Raw genomic sequence first — 19,179 nt, forward strand, 5'->3', positions numbered from 1 at the left:
CCTAGCGTTGTCCCGGTTGCCCTTCCGGGCCCGGGGTCCGCTTTCCTGCTACTTCTCCTCCACTTCGCTCGGTCTTCGGCATCCCTGGTGGTTAGTCCATTGGCACGCATGTCATCCCTTACAACGTCAAGCCAGCATTTACTGGGTCTACCCAGTCTGCCCCGGCCGGGCGGAGGCGCCATGGCTAGACATTTGTTCCCCACGTAAGTGGCCGGTTTCCGTAAAACGTGTCCGTACCAGCGTAAGCGACACTCTTGCAGTTTGTCTGCAATGTCACGGACATGAGTTTTAGATAGCCTCTTTATGGAGAACGGCTATAACCTTCTTTTTATCCCGATGCGCTGAGTAATTCCCACGGGACACGGATAAAACCACCAGCGAAAGTTAGTGCAAAATAAAAAGCAAGTAGTAAGTAAATTATGGTGTAGCGTGATCATCTTAGAAAACTTATCAACATTATTTGGTACCAATTAGAAGTACTTTGAAATTGTGTTCTGATCTTATAACACGCGTGGGGGGATTTTAATTAAAAGTATATCAGAGGCTTGTGGAAAAGATTAATTGGAAATTAATATTGTCAGAAATTGTAATTAGTTTGGCATATAAAGGCTTCAGGCGAATTACACGATCTTTGAAGATCTTTGGTTCACACTTGAAATATTCCGTCTAATGAACATGACGGTAGATTAACACACTTCAATCAACACAGCTTACACCATGTGGGTTTGACTAACATCCCAAACAAACCTTATCGACTTGAATCTCAATCTCATTAAAAATTACAAAATATTTATTTTCGAACACATTTTGTCGCAATCTACAGTCGTCATCAAATTCTTCCAATTTAATTAATTCACACGCGACCGTCTTATAATTTCCATGTTTTACAAACAAGACCACCCTGACCGTGAGAAAGGGCAACAGCTGTTAGTTATCTTGATAAAACTTACCAAAACTTGCGCGTTGCCATTCCTGTCATCCACCCAAGCGACTACCAAATCAGCTCCTCTCATGTTCCTCGCCGAATTGAAACCCAAACCGACGTAACCACGAGTCCTCGCCTCCAGTCTGAACGTAATACTCGTGTCTGTATTCACCCATCGGAGGATCACATCACCGTTCTGGTCTAGCCTCTCCGAGTGAGCCCAAGTCAAACTCGATTCATACGATTTCGAATCGAACGTCTCTCTCCGATGCCGCACTCGATACTGATCAACTATTCGACTAGTCTTTTCTGTTTTTGATTGAGCTTGTAGCTGCCCTAAAGCTTGTGAATATAAAGGATTTGCTGGCAGTTCATTGGGCTGAGCCTGTGGCTTGAATCTTGGCAGTTTAGCATCACAGAGTAAAATAGCGCTTAAAGCAAAAACTATTTGCAGATGCATTTTTGTTCAATGTCGTTTGTTCATCACTTTATAAAATCTGAAACAATAAGAAACATTGATATTAATATCACATACGTACCGTAAGATGGACAATGCAGTTTTGATTCGAAAAAAGAACACGAGAGCCATATATTAACGAAACAGGAAAAAAAAGACAAAGATGTCGTAACAAGGATGCGGCCAATAAACAGGTACGATTTCCGGTGTAATAACCACTGGCAGTGACGTAACAAAAACAAGCCGAGATAACGAGCCGGACTGTCATAACTCGTTCCGGTGTTTGGGAAATTCACCGCGAACTCATAGTAGTGGTATTCACCTTATTAACATACCTACTAGTCACAGTTTGGCGCCGCCGAATGAGTCAACGGTCCCATAAAATCGAGTTATTAATAAAATTGCCCTATTAGGTGCTATTCGCAAACACCTAGGTATTAGAATCTTTTTTGCGTTATCTATCTACTTTTTGCAGGTGTCGATCTGGATTTGATCGATACCTAGAAATGATTTTCTGTAATCGATTTTACGGTCTGAGCAATTTGGTAGCACACGATCAGTGAGTTTAGTGAAACACTCATTGTGATAATGAAGGTAATTCGATTTATAGCCGAAGTTGCATTCGGTTGTTAATGAAGGATAAAAGTTGTAAGAAAGTTCGAAGTTGAGCAACTGTTTGTTCTTGTCTTTTTTTTTTTTTTTTTTTTTTTTTTTTTTTCTTTAAACTTCGACCCAAAAATGTGCGTAGGATGCTATTACATAAGCAGATAAAGATCAAGAGAATTTAGAATCTCATAATACGACTAAATTAAAAAAATAAGGAGAAATAACTCTCTTAATAGATTAGGTTTAAGGTTCATATCAAAATATTTTATTGAAAGCCTTATCTGACAATCTTTGAGTCTTAGAATTGTGTCTCACAATTCAAAAGAAATTCAATTATATGGACGTTTCAGTTTTATACGGTCATAGAACTTAGCACTCAGGCGATACTATTGTGGGCGTTTGGTTATTATCTAATGTATTACTTATAGGGATAGGAAATAAGGCTTCGGGAGTATTCGAAAGAATTGGCGAGACCCAAAAGGGAGCTGAAAAGGAAAACACGTAAGGTGTGCTTTCTTAATAATTTGATATTTTCTACGTTAGCTACCGAGACCAACAATGAACTCCTGGACAAGTTTTTACTTGATACAAGACAAATTATACATATTACTTAAATTAGCGTGCCACCTCCACATTCGAGAAAAACTGGTTAATCTAATATAAGAGAAAAAAAGAAAGATCAGATCAAACAATAAATAAAACATAACGAGGCCAATAACATAGGGGAAGACAAAAAACAATGATAAAAACCATTTCAATGCAAATTCGTCATTTAATTAATGAATAAATTATCATAAAGCGGCAACATTGTAATCGGTTTAGTCAGTATGCATAGAGCTGGGCCCAAGGTCAAGCGCTTTGGTACCAAATTCAATATTCCCATTTGTATGCCCATAATGATGGGAAATTATTGATTGGAAGACCCTTGATTAGTAAAAAAGTGGAAACGTCAACAAAAGCTTTGACCCTAATTAACGATACAACAAAAAAAGTTGCCTACTTCCCCGCAACTGGGAACCGCGAAAAAAAGAACGTATCGTGAGAAATCCAGTTGTAACAAAAACTCGGATATGCCATCTGTTAGCCGAGGTGTCCCGAATCGCTTACGAGCAAATCTGAGAATAAATAATGGGAACACACAATGTTCGTATGATGTATCTTGAATTAAGGATAATAAGGAGACTTGATATAATCAGCGCAAATTGCCCGAAATTTGCCGCTGCTTTAAATTATTTTGTAAGGAGTATGACAGTCTCTGAAGCAGGAATAAGGATACATACTTATTTAATATAATAAACATTAACTCATTTAAGGGATTAAAGCAAAAATATTTCCAATTTAGGTGTCATAGCTTAGGACAAAAGCAAAGCAAAAGACGGCTCAAAAAACATGAATAACGAGGTCCCTGTGCATATAATACAGCCGCATCTATTTACAAATTAATGTCATCCGCAAACTCCTCCAGCGTTAATTGCAAACGTGACTAGAAGCTCCGAGGCTACTCATTTAGGTACCAAGAAATTCCTAATAGGAACGCAGTCACGTCCACGCCAAATCTTCCGGATTAAAGACCTAATAATTCCTGCACAGACCAGGCATTATACGGCAATCGTCCACTGCTTAAGACGAAATGGTTGAAAACTTAGAAGGTTTAAAGTCAAAACAATGGCCAAATTATGGCAAAAACCTCTGAAATTATTTGGGACGGAGCCTTTAAGTACTTACAGGGGAATCGTTGTAAGGCCTCTTTCGACAAAATGGAGAACACAAGGAAATTACCTAGAATTAGTAATGACTCGAACTGAAATGAAAAAGGGGTCGGCATTCAGAATCTCATTACGAGTCCAGACCGACGCTGTGTCAGCACAGCGTCGGTCTGGACTCTGGTTAAAAATATTATTTAGGCAAAATATTTGGTCTGCTAAAACCATTGTGGATTTTAAATGGTACTATAGTAACAAACTGAGATCAAATATTTTAGCAATGTTTGACAAAATAAATCAAACAACACGCGCCATAACTATCGTGAGCAAATATTTGCATATTTATCGCGTATACAGATAAATCTTTATCACCATTGCCAACATTTCAGATATCATTAGTATGTTTTCTAGACAAATTAAATAAGATTACCAGTCGAAAGAAAAAAACAGGGTTTTTCTCTATTAAGAGGTGTCTAAGATATTCAAAATTTAATCATCATCGGTCAATGAACGTTGATTTAAATGTCTCGACGCCTTCAAGATTTTATCATAACACGAGCCATTGGCTAAATATAAACATAATATATCAATATTATTCAAGACATAACTCATTTGTCGGTCGAATTACAATTAACTTTAATCATACAATCTAGACAGCGATCAATTTATAATTAAAGGAAGCAATAGCTCTAGAAATAGACGTATTAATTTCTAGAACACTTAAATCAACGGTGAGTAACAACAATTTTTCTATTAAAGTGTATCAGTTGTACAATATCAATGATAATACGGGCACACCATAACAAGCAAAAACTGGAATAGCAGTTAGAAAAATCTAATTTTCTATTTTTCTTGGCAACTATGAAACAGAACGGAAAGGCACCGTACAAAAAATACCAATTGCGGTGTTCGAGCAAAACGAGATAACAGATCATTATCCACTTATTGAAAGGAAGTCGAAACCGCTTTGTCCATAGTCGTTATAAACAAATGGAGCGATATTTTCGTTGGTAATACCAGTAATACTTAAGAAACCGCAGCACAAGAGGCCAGTTTGATACTTTTATCTAATCTGCTTGAGATACATCCTGTTTGAGAGGAAGAAGGAATCTTTGTTCAAAGGCTTGTTGATCAAGTTCATTCACATATCGATCTGTTTCGTTTATTTTAGTAATTCATTGATCAATCCTGTATTTTGTAAAGCATATTCGGAAATTTATTGCGAGAGTTTTCAAGTGTGCAGACTGTATTTTTTACAAATTGAACTCTTGAGAATGCAATATCAATATTATTAGCGTTGCATATGAATATTCGATGTATACCGGAACTTTTAATCGTTGAACCGGTTTTTTTATGGCGTGCAAGCATTTTTGCATGTAAATATAAAGCAGTAAGTAAAAGAAAGACTGGTATTATAGGTTTATACTTTTATTTCCATAACTAATATTGGCAGACAATGTATTGTATAATAAAAAATTGTGAATGAACAACAAAGTGCTTAAAATATATTTAACATCGCGGCGCCAGTTTTTACCATGAAAACCAGGTAACTTTATACCCATCAAGAGAATACAGCTTCGAAATCAGTGATCTCAAAATATGTGCAAAAAACTGCGATTCACAACTACTCGCACATTGAAGACCAGAATAAAGAGACGCAGCTAATCCTGAGAAACTTGCCCGTTCACATAATGGAAACGATAGAAAAAAAAGTTCCTGTATAATGTATCAAAAGGCTTGACTTTGAAGTGCTGTGTAGAAATAACACAAGCTCTGAGAAACGCAATTTAATAAAATGAGCATTTTGTTAACACGGATAAATATTTCAAAGTAGTCGTACCTAGGAACCTACGTTAGATGTTACTTTATCTCAAATTAGTAACATGTATAGTTATCGGCACGGATATCGAGCCATGACCTTCACCTGCGCAAAAGCGATTTATTGGTTTATTGCCTTATGTGTACAGTGCGCAAAGCGATCCCCACTCTTCCGCCAAGAGCTCAATATCCGAGCCGGTAACTATACCTATGTAATATTAATGCTATTTGCAATTGGGCAGTTGGATATTTTTAAAACATACGCACTTTTGCCTAGATCTTACGATTGGAGGAACAACTTCAACTTTACCAGTTTTAGATATGAAACTCTGAAACACAAGCATCGAAGTTTTTGCAAATATAATAGAGATTCACGAAAATTCTCACAAAAAAATAAAATAAATACACTAAACTAGGCAGCAATCTATCCAAGTGCACATTTTATGTGGCTAGTTACATTTATACCCTAGGCTAGGTACAGCAGTTTATAACAAGCAGAGTTGTAGAGTGTGCCGGCAATGAACCATTTTGTTGCACTTCCACATGTGAGCAGAAATTTATTGTTCCAACTTGTCCTACGAGTGTCGTGCACATGAAAAGCAGTTATTCAACAGAACGAGAAGTATTTTTAATATCTGCATTGTTTCATTCTTGTGTGAAAGTTGCTTTTTTTGCTGCGGATATCGTGAAATTTCCTCGTGTAATTGCTTTACAAAATATCATATAAGTCCATGGTTAAACGAGGCAACATGATCATTAAACAAGTCGTGAAGGCCAATTTAATGTTAGGTAATAAACGAAATCAATATGGGATACCGTTATAACATAACATTTTTGTCATCCGGCTTACACGAAATGACTATTGACATAAAATAAAATCATTTTTGCTCCGATATCTCTGACATAAGTTGTGAATTGTTCCCTCGGCGAACATTATGACGCCCTCTCGAGTATTTCGCTGATTTATTTCATTTGCTGCGACATTTTATTGGGGTCTGTGAAAAATCTAGCGATTCCCGGGAAACTTCATTTTGGGTTATTTGACTAAAGAGAAACGTTTCAGTCATTTTTATCAGAAAAATCGGTTATTCAAAAAGCTTACGCGTCTTGAAAAAAAAACTATATCATTGACAACCGAAGCCTCATCAACTACACTCGAACACATTCCATTAAAGGCCATGACAACATCCAACGTATGTTTACTATGCATTAAAAAACATTCATTAATTCAATCGAATGCAGTCATCCAGATTCCTAACTTTCATTTATCGAAGATACCAATTTCCGTTGCTATTTGTGGCTCTGATAAGAAACTCTGTGGTAAAGCCACTGTTGATTGAAAAAACTTGTAGATTCATTGATGGTAAAGCTTGAAAGGGGTCTCAAAGTGATCTAGAAATCTATTTCTACATTTTTCCTTCGTAATTGGAGCAGTGATATCCCAATCGTGAGTTTTATAATCTGATCTAACTGGTTACTTTACTGTTAATGTTCATTCATGTTACTCATACGGTTGTACTTACATGTAAAAGGGAGCGTTGCTTTCGGGTCTAGAATGTTGTAATTTACCTCTTTTCTTCTATCTAACATCTTGTTAATGCTAAGAGCTATTTTGATGACTTCCTTTATCAAGAACTTGAAAGTTAGAAAGACAATTTATACTCCCATCTTCTTCTGTAGCGTATTCGAACGAAGGACTTCGTTCCGGTAGCGAACACAATTTATTTGGTCCTTTGAGACGAAGCTGGAGTTTATAATATGTATGTATGTATATCTATGTTATCTAAATACGAGACAATGGTCCCTGAACAAACAAAAGCGAGCCACACAAAGTGTACATTAATCTCGTAATAATTAACGATACCGTGTAGTTAATTGGTGTAATTATTAGCATCCGTGTAATTAGCAGTTATCTGAGCTAATAACCTTCTGATTAACGATAGTAAACGTATATGTATTAGTTCCGGTGTAGCGGAGAAAAAAGTTGCATCTGATTCATTAATCCCACGAGTAATAAATGCATGATTTAAATTAACAGAACTTGTTTTTAAGAGATTCTTAAACGATATTAAGAGTCCATATCCAGGTATCAATAAAAAATATTTTCTGCCCATCTACAATATCGAGTATCATAGAAACACAAATGAAAAATCATCAAAAAATAACGTCTATTGAAGAAATGCCAACAGTACACTCAAAACAAGTTTGTTTATAGAGAGCAATCACGGAATCACGCTTGAACAAATACAACAGGGAATCTGGATAGAACAGTGTTTATTCAATATTGGGGAATGCAAATGACCAGCCAGATTGCAGGGCATAAATTGACTGCATAGCTAAACTAGCACGGATTGTAATTTCAAACGGATTCTAGAACAATTTGTGTGCTAAGCTATAGAAAGATTACTGGACTGTCGAATTTGGGAGAGCATGTTAAATGAAATTATGTTTTCACAAATTTGTAAATTGCAAAATTGAATATTTGTAATTAAACAAACAACACAGTACTTTAATCATATACCTGAAGTACCTACACACACATAATCTCAAGACAGTATAGGTAACGATAAACTTTTTGACAAAAAAATCATTTAATTTACATTGCGATTATTTAACAGAACTTTTATTTACGAAAACAAACCGCTAAATGATTTGAAACTTCAGAACACCGCGTACCGCGTTCACAAAGATTCCTATCTTGAAAGAAAATTAAAACAGAACTTCAAAGGCCATTAGGGCTTCAGAGACCTGAGATATTGTAAAAATACGGCCTAAAATTACAAACTAAATTCTTGAACATTTCGTAAGGAAATTAGCCTTGACCTATAAAAAGCGAAGTCTAGATTTTAACAAAGCTGTTACTTCAAACTTTTACTTTGTTACCATGGTTATTAGACCTAGACCCAAATCTATTGAAGTAATTTTACTTATAATTTTCTTCTCTTCACATTTTCTGCCTGATGGCTTCTCACAAATATAGGCCTCTCAGACAATACTTCGAGCTTTACCTATACACTAAGTTCATCTATAGTTTCTTTCGTCTCCCCGTTCCTCGTTATCCCTCCACGTTCATGCTCTATTCTTCTTCTAACTAATCTCATGTATCTTATCCGTGTTTATAAAAATCTGATTATTATAAGACAAAGATGCTATTAGCATATTCATTGACGCGGTATTAATAATTCAAAGGTTAATCGGAACTATTATGGTGATAAACAAACGGCTTACCTACCTTGATATAATTGGATTACTGTTGTTTGTAAACATTGAAGGTGTCGGAAGAAACAATAGGGTTGGCATTTCAAGATATACTATTTATTTTCTATGTTATTTCTTCTTCAATGAATGTCTTTCTGAGGTGGGGAAAACTAGTTGATTTTTCTTATTTTGTATTGAATTTCAAATGCTACACTAAGATCCAGCGAAAACTAATTTACATGACAGCGCTTTAGTAAACAGGTACTTTTTTGGATCTACTTTATCCAGCAATGTGCATAGCAACGGTAATTTCTACTTCATACATGTTTTTATCCTTCGAACCCTCTTAAAGGTAAGCAAAAAAGACGTATGGTTTTTCTTCGCGCAAAACACAATTTACGTTATGCCCAGCCATCCGTAGCTTGCATTTTATGCAAACGGCAAACGGTCGGGGAGATTAATAGCGGTAATGTTTTTGCCTATCTTTGTACTGGCTTTTAATGTATAGCAAGGGTAAAATATAAAGTCATATAAGTTAAAACGGAATAAGTAACCTTTACACATGATGTAGATAAGATCTGGTTTAACTGCAAATGGCAAGTACTAAAGAATTAATGTGATCAGAATACGAGGAACATATGTAGTATATGAGTAGTTATGAATTAAATATTTTAATAACCTCACCAACTGGAGAAGAGCAGCCAAGCTTTGTGATAACTGGAGGATGATTGTCGAGGAGGCCAAGACCCACAAAGGGTTGTAGAGCCAACGGATGTAAGTATTTAAATAACCTATAAGTAAGTTATCATTTGCCTCTATCGATTCTTCTTCTTTTTTTTTTATTATTATTTTTGTTATGCATAGTTTGGTTTAGTTTAATTTAAGTTATTTTTAATTTGAACGTTGTGCGCACCTGTAATTAACATATTTACGCAGGACTTATTACAATTATAAACTTATATATGTGAAAGTATTTGTAAATAAGTTGTTGATGTGCCTAAATAAATAAATAAATAAATAAATAAATTAAAAAAAAAAAAAAAAAAAATAAGTAGTAAAGCTTCTATCAGCAAAATGGTTAAAGTATTAATAACACTAATTACCCTAGAGACGGAATTTATGAGTTCAAATATCAAGAGACGCATGAATTTACGTAGCAAAAACATAATTTGGCATCTATTTAGTTGAAAGGGTTGTTAGCACAATTTGTATTTCTGGAATAACCTTCAGTAAATCTAGGACCTTGGTTTTATTACAGGGTCTGACATAAGTTGATGTTTAGATATTTTTTGTCTGCGCAAAGTAAATTTTTCGGCAGAAAAGGCGAAAGAAACTATGCTTTTCTTTGACGAAACATAAAAATAGTCTTATGGGCAATCAAAAAATATACTAGAATTTGCATTTAAAGGTTCAGTTTAAATAGGTGCACTTTCGAAGACCAATCGTTTTCTAATGGAGAAACAGTACAACTAAGCGAAACGACGGTTCTAACTACGCTCCCAACAACTTCAAACGACCCTATTTGCACTTCTTTACATCGCAAATTGGGCACTGCGCCAATGTCGAGCTGCACAAAAATTTTTCTCATTAAAAGCCTCCTAGATACCAAATTCATGGAGTTAATTTTGCAATTTTAGAAGCTTACGTCAAAAGATGCGATTGTTCACAAAGATAAAACTATGTGCGCAAGTTACATTTTTTACACGTTCATGAATAAATTTTGTTAAATTTTTCGTCCGACCATCATTGTCTTTTTGTTCTAAGTTTTTGATCTTCAAGCATTGTGTTGTAATGTAAGTTAATTGCCTACCTAACGGGTTATTCAAGTTACAATACATAATTAACATTCAAGTTCACAGCCTGTACATAATCGTTATTAAGTTATTACGTACAATTGACATCGAGTTGTGATGTCGTAGCAATTGTGAGACGAGGGTTCATCCCTTGGGAATGCTATAGAGATTAATAGAACACGGGGTTGCAATAACCGGTACACAACTAGGATTAGAAATCATAATTAACATCGTAACTATAGAAAAGGGTTTCAGTATAAATCTTTGAAGACCTCTGGTTATGTAGAAATTGATAAATATAAGACAGATTAAAAACTACGAAACAGTCTGCTGAGTTGGAAAATACCCAAAACCAATAAATGCCAAGGTATTCTTCCTATATCATTTGACATTTTACCAAACCATTAAGTATAAAACAAAATGCAAGATAATCTAGAAACAGCTCCTAATATTACCTAGAATAACATCTAAAAAGGCGAACAAATAACAATTAACGAAACAAAAATACGGACAGCCAAATAACTAGTCTAACCGAGTGTTTACGTTGGTAACACAAAGAAAATAAACGTTGTGGACTTGAGAAAACATATCGATGTTTTTGTAAGATAAAAACACCCTGTGATATTCGATATTGCGGCCATATACGCGATCTGTCTTGTGAATACGAAGCTTTATGAACGTGATGTGAAATCGATAGCAAGTATTAATTACATGTGGACGTGTGTAGAGGTTGAAATAATACCGACAGCTCTGAGATATTAATAAGGAATAAGCAACAAAATACAGGGAAAATATTGACAATATAAATTAGTAACACTCGACTTTTTATGTTCAGCCAAATTGATTTTCAATTTGTGCATGTGATAACAAGTTGTTTTTATATTGCAATAATTCGAGTCGATAACCAAAATATTTTATTTTTCATTGAAATGAAAAGAAATCGTTTATTTTGCAAGTTGGACATTAAATCACTTTTACACGTCATTTTAAGAACGCTGAGGTCGGCATTTCCTAATGACTGATCCCTGAGAAGAAACGCCGAAACAAACTCAAGGGTTCATTCGGTAAATTCGTCAATTTTCCAGCAAGATGAATGTACAGATAGATGCCAGAATGCAGGCACGTTCATACATTAAATTCTAAAGAACACTTCGTAAAGTAACTTAAATTATAGTGACGTAAAATTTTTATAGCTACTTACACTGTTGCAACAGAGAATAATAATACTGACAAATGAGTCATTCTCAAAGATATTATCTCAAGGCTAGGAACATGCGAGATTGATGCCGTTTCTAGCACTTGATTTTTTATTACTATGACTAGTTATTTCATCATCATAAACCGTGATTTCATAGGCCTAACAAATCGAAGTGATATCACAAAGTAAACAAAACTAACAAACAAGAAACATACCTACCTAAGCCAAGAAATAAATGAAAACAGAAACTAAGTAGAAAGCACCTAATCCTGCCAAGTTGGGCGTAAAATAAAGCTATTTGGAGAACAGGAGAAATTGCCGGAGGTAAAAACCAATTGCCAGCAAAAATCAAAGACAACATAAGGAACGCAGCTGACACCAAATATAATCATAATATAAATTATACTAGCTGTTGCCCGCGACTTCGTCTGCGTGGGCAATTTGGAATTGTCAAAATACTACTTATGCCGTAGCGTAGGTGTATTCTTTTACATAACAATATAATTAGGATTACCACTTAGCAGCAGCACGGGTTGATCAATCAAGGTGGTGTCGACGGTGTGTGACTATTTATCTAAACTAAACAAAAGAAGTAAAGTTTGTGACGTTGAGGAAATCTCTGGATCTAGTCAACCGATTTGGAAAATTATTACGTAATTCTCACATAAAACAAAGGTCTGACAAAGTTGTCATTTGTACATTTTCTGCAGCAGCTGCGACAAATCAGGAGCCAGAAAGTCTGTCAAACAGTTTTACTTACCACGGATAACGCGGTGTCTAGTTCACTGGGTTGAAGAGATCAGATAGGCACTCCAAGTAAACATTGGTACTCAAAAAGATTCGGTTTGACTGGAAGCCAACACCCACACAATTGAGGAATAGCTGGGTGGTTGATGACTGAGTCATCAGGCAAGCGCATAGTTTCACTACTTGTATTTTGGGGATTTTCTGTGCACTCACTCACTATGTTATGTTGGAATTCCACCGAAATGTTTGCATTAGTTCACGATCAGGTAAAGTATACGTCCGAGAGAGTAAGTCCAATTCGTGTGTTGGCACTTGAAGCCTGCAGTTCTTCCAAGATTTTCAAAATGTACGCTCGCAATTTGTCATTTCTTGGTGGAGCCAGCAGATCAGAAGAAACATAAGTGCTGTGTATACTGTGCGTCACTACTGCACAACGGTAAAATTTCGTCTTTATAAATAGCACAAACGTTCGCTCTCTTGCGGAGGACGTTTAAATACCATATTATGTGTCACACGTAGGTAAACAGGACAACAGTATATTATCATCGAACCGCTTTCAAAGATCTGATGAGCGAACAGACCAGAACCAGAAGAAAAAAAAAGACACATATATTTGCAAACAAATTGAAAAAACTTCTCCTAAGCAAATGCTACTATAGCGTCAAAGAATACCTTGACGATAAAAAGATAGTCGAATGAATAACTTGTGTTTTCCTAATCTACTATTGCATCTACTACTGTAATTAGACTTTCTAGCCTTCTTTTGCTGTGCCCTAACAGGGTCCATAATATGTACCTAGCTTTAAGCCCCTTGTAACATCTTTATAACTTTATGGTATGCAAATAAATATGAATATGAATATGAATATGAACTGACTTGATCGCCTCGAGAAAATCAGAGAATCTTCATAGAGTGAAGCGATCGTTCGCTTTGATTCCTACTGCTATTGTGGTTTCTGAAAATGTATTCAATTAACCAACGATGAATATAATTCTTAGCCAGCCGACTCTTTTGACTTCTCGAAAATCATAACGATGGTTTTTGTGCAATGCACAAACGGAAATTCGATATACTACACATTCGATATTCACACTTCTACAGAATTGATATTAAAAGGTTTGACAACGGGCTATAGTAGCGTAGTTAAACTAACTGAAACAATTTTAGTGATCCTTCAATAAAGTTAGAGAAGCGGGTGTGCATGATGAACATTAAGAGTTGGTAAATACGTGATGATGATGACCTAATTCATTACTATTCTAATTTGTTCATGTACCACAAAACTCAAGTTAAGGTGGAGAAAAGGATTACCAAGCTCCCAAAGGCCTGGGCATTTGAAACACGTTGCATGGCATCCTGGAAAGTTACGTAATTCTCAGCCATCAGTTTGAGCAGTGTGAGGGAGTGTCAGGCTTTGGCCCTAGTGGGCCTCACAGGGGTTTGCTGAATCTCCTCGAGGGGCGCGTGAAATAACGGGTCTCTCAGAAGCCGGAAGGTCGATGACCCACTCAAAACTAATCGCTCACGCCTACGGTGGCCGGGAGTCGTCTCTCGACATCCGGCTTTCGTGGTGTCTTACCGCAGTGGCTGGAATGAGAGTTGGGAATTTTCAGTCGCTCCGCCGCCTCATTCTTTGTCATCCCATTTCTTCTCGCTCCAGATCATGGTTTAAACCGGGGCAGGGTGCGATAGGTCGCACAGTCCGCACAGTGGTGAGATCCGGGCGCCACCTCCATGAGATCAGAGTTGGGAATGTATGTTTGCAAAAACTAATAGAACATTTAGCAAAAACACGTTTGATAGTAATTCTGTCTTAGTAACTGAATAATATAAATGATATAAACGTAGCTATATAAAAGATGTTTTTTTAGACTCAGTCCGTGGGTCTGACTGTGACTGTTCGTAATTGTAAACGGTGTATTTGTGATATAATTCTTAGCTCGATGATTTGTGATCAGGAGTTGAAAGCAAGTATGTCTCTGGCCTGCGACGCGTAATTTGTACGTTTTCAGAACGAACGAACTCTTGTCTTCTGTTGACATCTTGTTGACGTATTGTGACAGGTAGTTATTCCCATTGATGTTAATTTTAGAAGTGACACAATGTTTTCGGTCGTATTTTGCCTACATTCTTTATTACTCAAAAAGTATATTAATAAGGACCTTCTATTTATATGTAAGTGAATTCAAAATAATGTAATATATTAAAACCAGGAACTTATTTTTAAGGATGTTTGAATATTAATTACAATGTTTTTTTTATAATAATAAAATCTTAGACTCGCAATGCACTTTCAGTGTGATGCATGTTTGTTATTGGATGAAATGAATGGATATTCATGTTTATGAGAGGTATAGCTTATATTATGTCAGAACAACATATGTAGACTTTTTAAGAATGTGGGGAAGTTCATAATTTCTTTGGGACGTGGGTACCGCTTCCCATGGGAACTACTGCCCGCACCGGGATAAAATATACCCTATGTTACTCGCAGATAATGTAGCTTTCTAATGGTGAAAGAATTATAAAAATGTCCCTGATGATGCGCTGATATTTCTTGTAGTGTTTTTATAGTAGCAAAATACACAAGTTGTCATATATTTTTTTCTTGAAATTAAGAACATACCATGACAAAGTGAAGTCTGTTTTCATTGATATTTTACCTACTACCAGTTTTATGGCACATCTGTTTCTGCATGATTTTCTTCATCTATAATTTTAGGATATCATTTCTTTAAATTCAGTTTTTTGCTCAAGTTACTTATAAAAGCGTTATTTTCTATGTAAAGATAGATAATAGGCCGATAAACTTACAAAGTTCAACATTCAAATATGTGTCATTATTGCACCCGCTGTTGCAGAAACGTTAACAGAAATTATCGTTCATTGCTCATCCCCCGTAGGTGATAGCGTGATAATATATATCCTATATGTTGAACAGGCTCCCAGGTAATATTCATGCAAAATTTGATTTAAATCTATGCAGTACTTTTCGAGTTCAGTGAGACCAAACATACAGACAAACAGACAAACAGACAAACAGACAAAAATTCTAAAAACTATATATTTGGGTTCAGAATCGATAATAGATCACCCCCCAAGTATTCTTTTTAAAAAATATTCAATGTACAGTTTTGACTTTCCTATCATTTTATTATATGTATAGATAATTTCAATTAAATTCACTATACCAGAACAAAAGTCAGAGATTTAATTTCACAACATTCTAGGAGTTTGGACCCCTAGAGACGGAGCATACGTCGTAGACAGCAAACGTTTGTGAAGTCAATTAATTGCATTTTAGAGTCCAATCCATCTTTAAGTTTAATAAGACACATTCACAACAATACATTGTCCTTAACATTACCTTCAGTATCATTGACCCTCAACTACTTAGACAAGGCCTCACCTACTATAAAGATAATCATCGATATACAATAGACATTACAGAGATGATAGAAAGTGGTATATCGTCAGTAATAGTGCAAGACAACGTAAATTGCTCCCGTAATGGCTTTGCTAAAATCGTTTGCAGTTACCGCAGGAAATTAGTTCGTTACACAGAAATTGTGTAGTATAAAATACAACCGGGAATTAGTTGGAAATGTCACTATATTTTGGTATTTCAGAGGAACGGCTTTAATTAATATCCTGTACACTTTCTGCTGAGAAGTTGGGAGTTCTGTCAAAGACATGGTAAGATGTACGAAATAGTTGTTAAGGTTCTGCTCCGCAAATAAAGAACTTCTTATTAGAAAAGTATTGAGTCCCACGAAATCAACTGACGTGAACTTTTGACGTCACAGTTTTATGATTGCCTTATAAGTGGTAATGCAGATGTTGTACTTTTGTAACACAATGTGCAATAGCTGTCAAGTATTGCAGACTTGCGTTGAATAAAAATGTGTTTGACAAACATGGATGACGACTACGAATAAAAATCACATACAAGACGATCGACAGGAAAGTTCCACACCATAGGAAATATGGAAATGTTTTGGTTGTCCTACATGTAAATTTCAATATACCTGGATTCAATATCAATCTATATTGTCCCTTGATCAATACACGGATTACCAATGTTTACAACGTCCCCTGCAAATGAATAACCAATCAATTTGCGCTTAACACTAGATCCCCCGGGAGCACGGTAAGCTTTCTTGATTAATGTTGCGTGGGTTTCAAATGGAACTAGAGCCTTAAATATCTTCTCGTGTTTGTTTCCGAACATTAAGTTAATTAATTTATGTTTATTTTGCTCTAGATCGGAATCTTCATGAGACTTTTCAAGATACTTTGATACTACTTTTGCATTCTTGAGAACATTGAAATTACCTCTTTTGTTTGCCTTATTAAGTACTTATAGCCAGTAACAGCAGTTCGCAGTTCATTTGTTTTGTTTACAATTAAGTTTGTCTCTAACACAATAAATGATATACTGTAAAACATGAACCATTATAGATTTGACAGAAACATGTGTTAAACAGAAATACCACTGGTTCACAAACAAGATAATTCCGTGAGAGAACAAACAACAAACCGTTACATCAAAATAAATGCAATCAATATCAATAATGGAAAACCGGCCAAGTGCGAGTCGGACTCGTGCACGAAGGGTTCCGTAAATTACAGTTAAATCAACCTATCTCAAAAACTATAAGAGATACTTTGATCAAACCAAAAATCGTTGAAAGAGTTAATTAGCATGCATCACCTCTATTTTTTTTAGAATTTTATACCCCGTAGTTATAAAAATAGAGGGGGGGGGACATACTTTTTACGACTTTGAGAGCTGATATCTCAAAAACCGTTCACTTTAAGAAAAATGTTTTTTAGAAAACTTTATATCATTTTAAAAGACCTTTCCATTGATACCCCACACGGGTATGTACATCGAAAAAAAAAATTTCATCCCTCAGTTACATGTATGGGGGGCCCCACCCCCAATTCTTTTTTTTACTATTTAGTGTCATATTTTTGTAGCGGTTCATACAACACATATTCCCATCAAATTTCATCACTGTAGTACTTATAGTTTCCGAGTAAATCGGCTGTGACAGACGGACAGACGGACAGACGGACAGACGGACATGACGAAACTATAAGGGTTCCGTTTTTGCCATTTTGGCTACGGAACCCTAAAAATGAATAAAAAAGCACGCTCTCACGGAAATGATAAACGAAGCTAATTTTTAATTCGAGCTGCAGATTTATTTAATAGTCACAAACCGATTGTGAATTTGTTACGGTCATACAGACTCGTAAACTTCCATTTGATAAGACTTATACAGGCATAGATGTCGATTGTTTGCTTTTTGCGATCATTTAAATATATCTGAGTCAAACAATGGAACTGAGGATTTTATTAGCGAAGTCCAATTTTCTAAGTTTAAACAGCTGTCAAGTGCATATTTTCATTATGTTCAACTAGGAAAGACAGATACTATTGTGGTCTTATTCAACAAAAGTGAGTATTTAACTATAAAACGAGTACACAAATTCCTTTAAACAGATACTCTAACAAAACCTCAGGTTTATACATACAACATACAAGCGCAAATAAACGAAGTGTAGAATTTTGCATTCCACCTTTGAGAAATTCTTGCAACAAAGGAATGGAACCAATCTAGCGCAAGTTGGGACTTAAGCAGCTGAGATGAATAAAAGTATGAGGTATTACAGACGTGAGCACAGGTAATGAGAACCTTGCATATGGGAACTTTTAAAGAAGGAAACTTCGTAGCTTGAAGAATCCTCTTGAGATGAGATATGCATGTAGAGAATGCTGCTACGAATCTGTTTACGTTCAAGTAAAGACCCTAGTGTTTTTGCTGCAGCATCTGCTCAATCAAGCCTGTTCGATTTTAATATGTGCGGATAGAACGCGGTGAATTAATAAAAATTCTTTAAGTTCCGCTATAGTAAACACTACCATGAAAATGCATGTGATAGACATAAAAAGGCTAACGATCAATAAAAGATGTTCCAATAAAATTAATTTCTTAAACAGAACCAAATTAAGGCAAGCTTGGAAATATTTGCGAAGTCACTGGCTTAGATGTCTGGAATATTATAAATTTCAAAACTATTCGTTTTATTATAGAGTCGACCTAGTTGGGTAATGTCAAACCAAAAAGGTTGACCGAAAGGGTATTTAGAAGTTCAAGTAATTTAAAGTTATTACATTAAAATATCATGTGATTCTGGGATTAGATTAAAACTCCAATATTATCTTTCGATTTTCGATTTGTAATAAATGGTCTAACTACCTTTAAGTAATACTATGAAGTCTTTATCTTAACTTAGTTATAAAGGTGCCGCCATTTAAGACACAGCCATATGTAATCTGATTACCAACTTAAGTACTGAGTCAGTTTCTTCTCACAACAGCATTTTTTGTTTCAAAGTAATTAAAGCCACATACATTGTATAAATATTACAAAGCTAAGACAATGAGTCACCAGGACTGGACTGTAAATATAAAATTACATCACTGTTGCCGCTGACACTGCGGAAACTTAGGATACAATGGGAATTCGCTTAAAAGCTCAAGTAACAGAAGCGTAATTATACACGAGAATAATAAGACGGTGAGAAAACGACGAACAATGGAAATTGCTATAAATTAGCCTTCAAAACCATTAAGCTAAGGTTCAACTTTGATCGTGAATTCTAAGCCAGTTCATTTTCAATTAAATAGTTAAAGCACTTGCAAGCCGGCTTAGAGATTCTG

At 35.6% G+C, this 19,179-nt stretch overlaps 1 protein-coding gene across 1 annotated transcript in view; it reads right to left on the bottom strand.

Annotated features, from left to right (window-relative positions):
* The window catches only part of LOC124638648 (MOXD1 homolog 1-like), a 63,499-nt gene that overhangs the window by 25,353 nt on the left and 18,967 nt on the right, over window positions 1-19,179 (bottom strand). Inside the window, exon 2 of the mRNA XM_047175642.1 lies at window positions 951-1,422. Within this exon, the coding sequence (XP_047031598.1) occupies window positions 951-1,385 (435 nt within the window). The 5' untranslated portion in view covers window positions 1,386-1,422. The remainder of the gene's footprint in view (window positions 1-950; window positions 1,423-19,179) is intronic.

This window comes from Helicoverpa zea, chromosome 18, assembly GCF_022581195.2.
Source record: "Helicoverpa zea isolate HzStark_Cry1AcR chromosome 18, ilHelZeax1.1, whole genome shotgun sequence".
Lineage (NCBI taxonomy): Eukaryota > Metazoa > Arthropoda > Insecta > Lepidoptera > Noctuidae > Helicoverpa > Helicoverpa zea.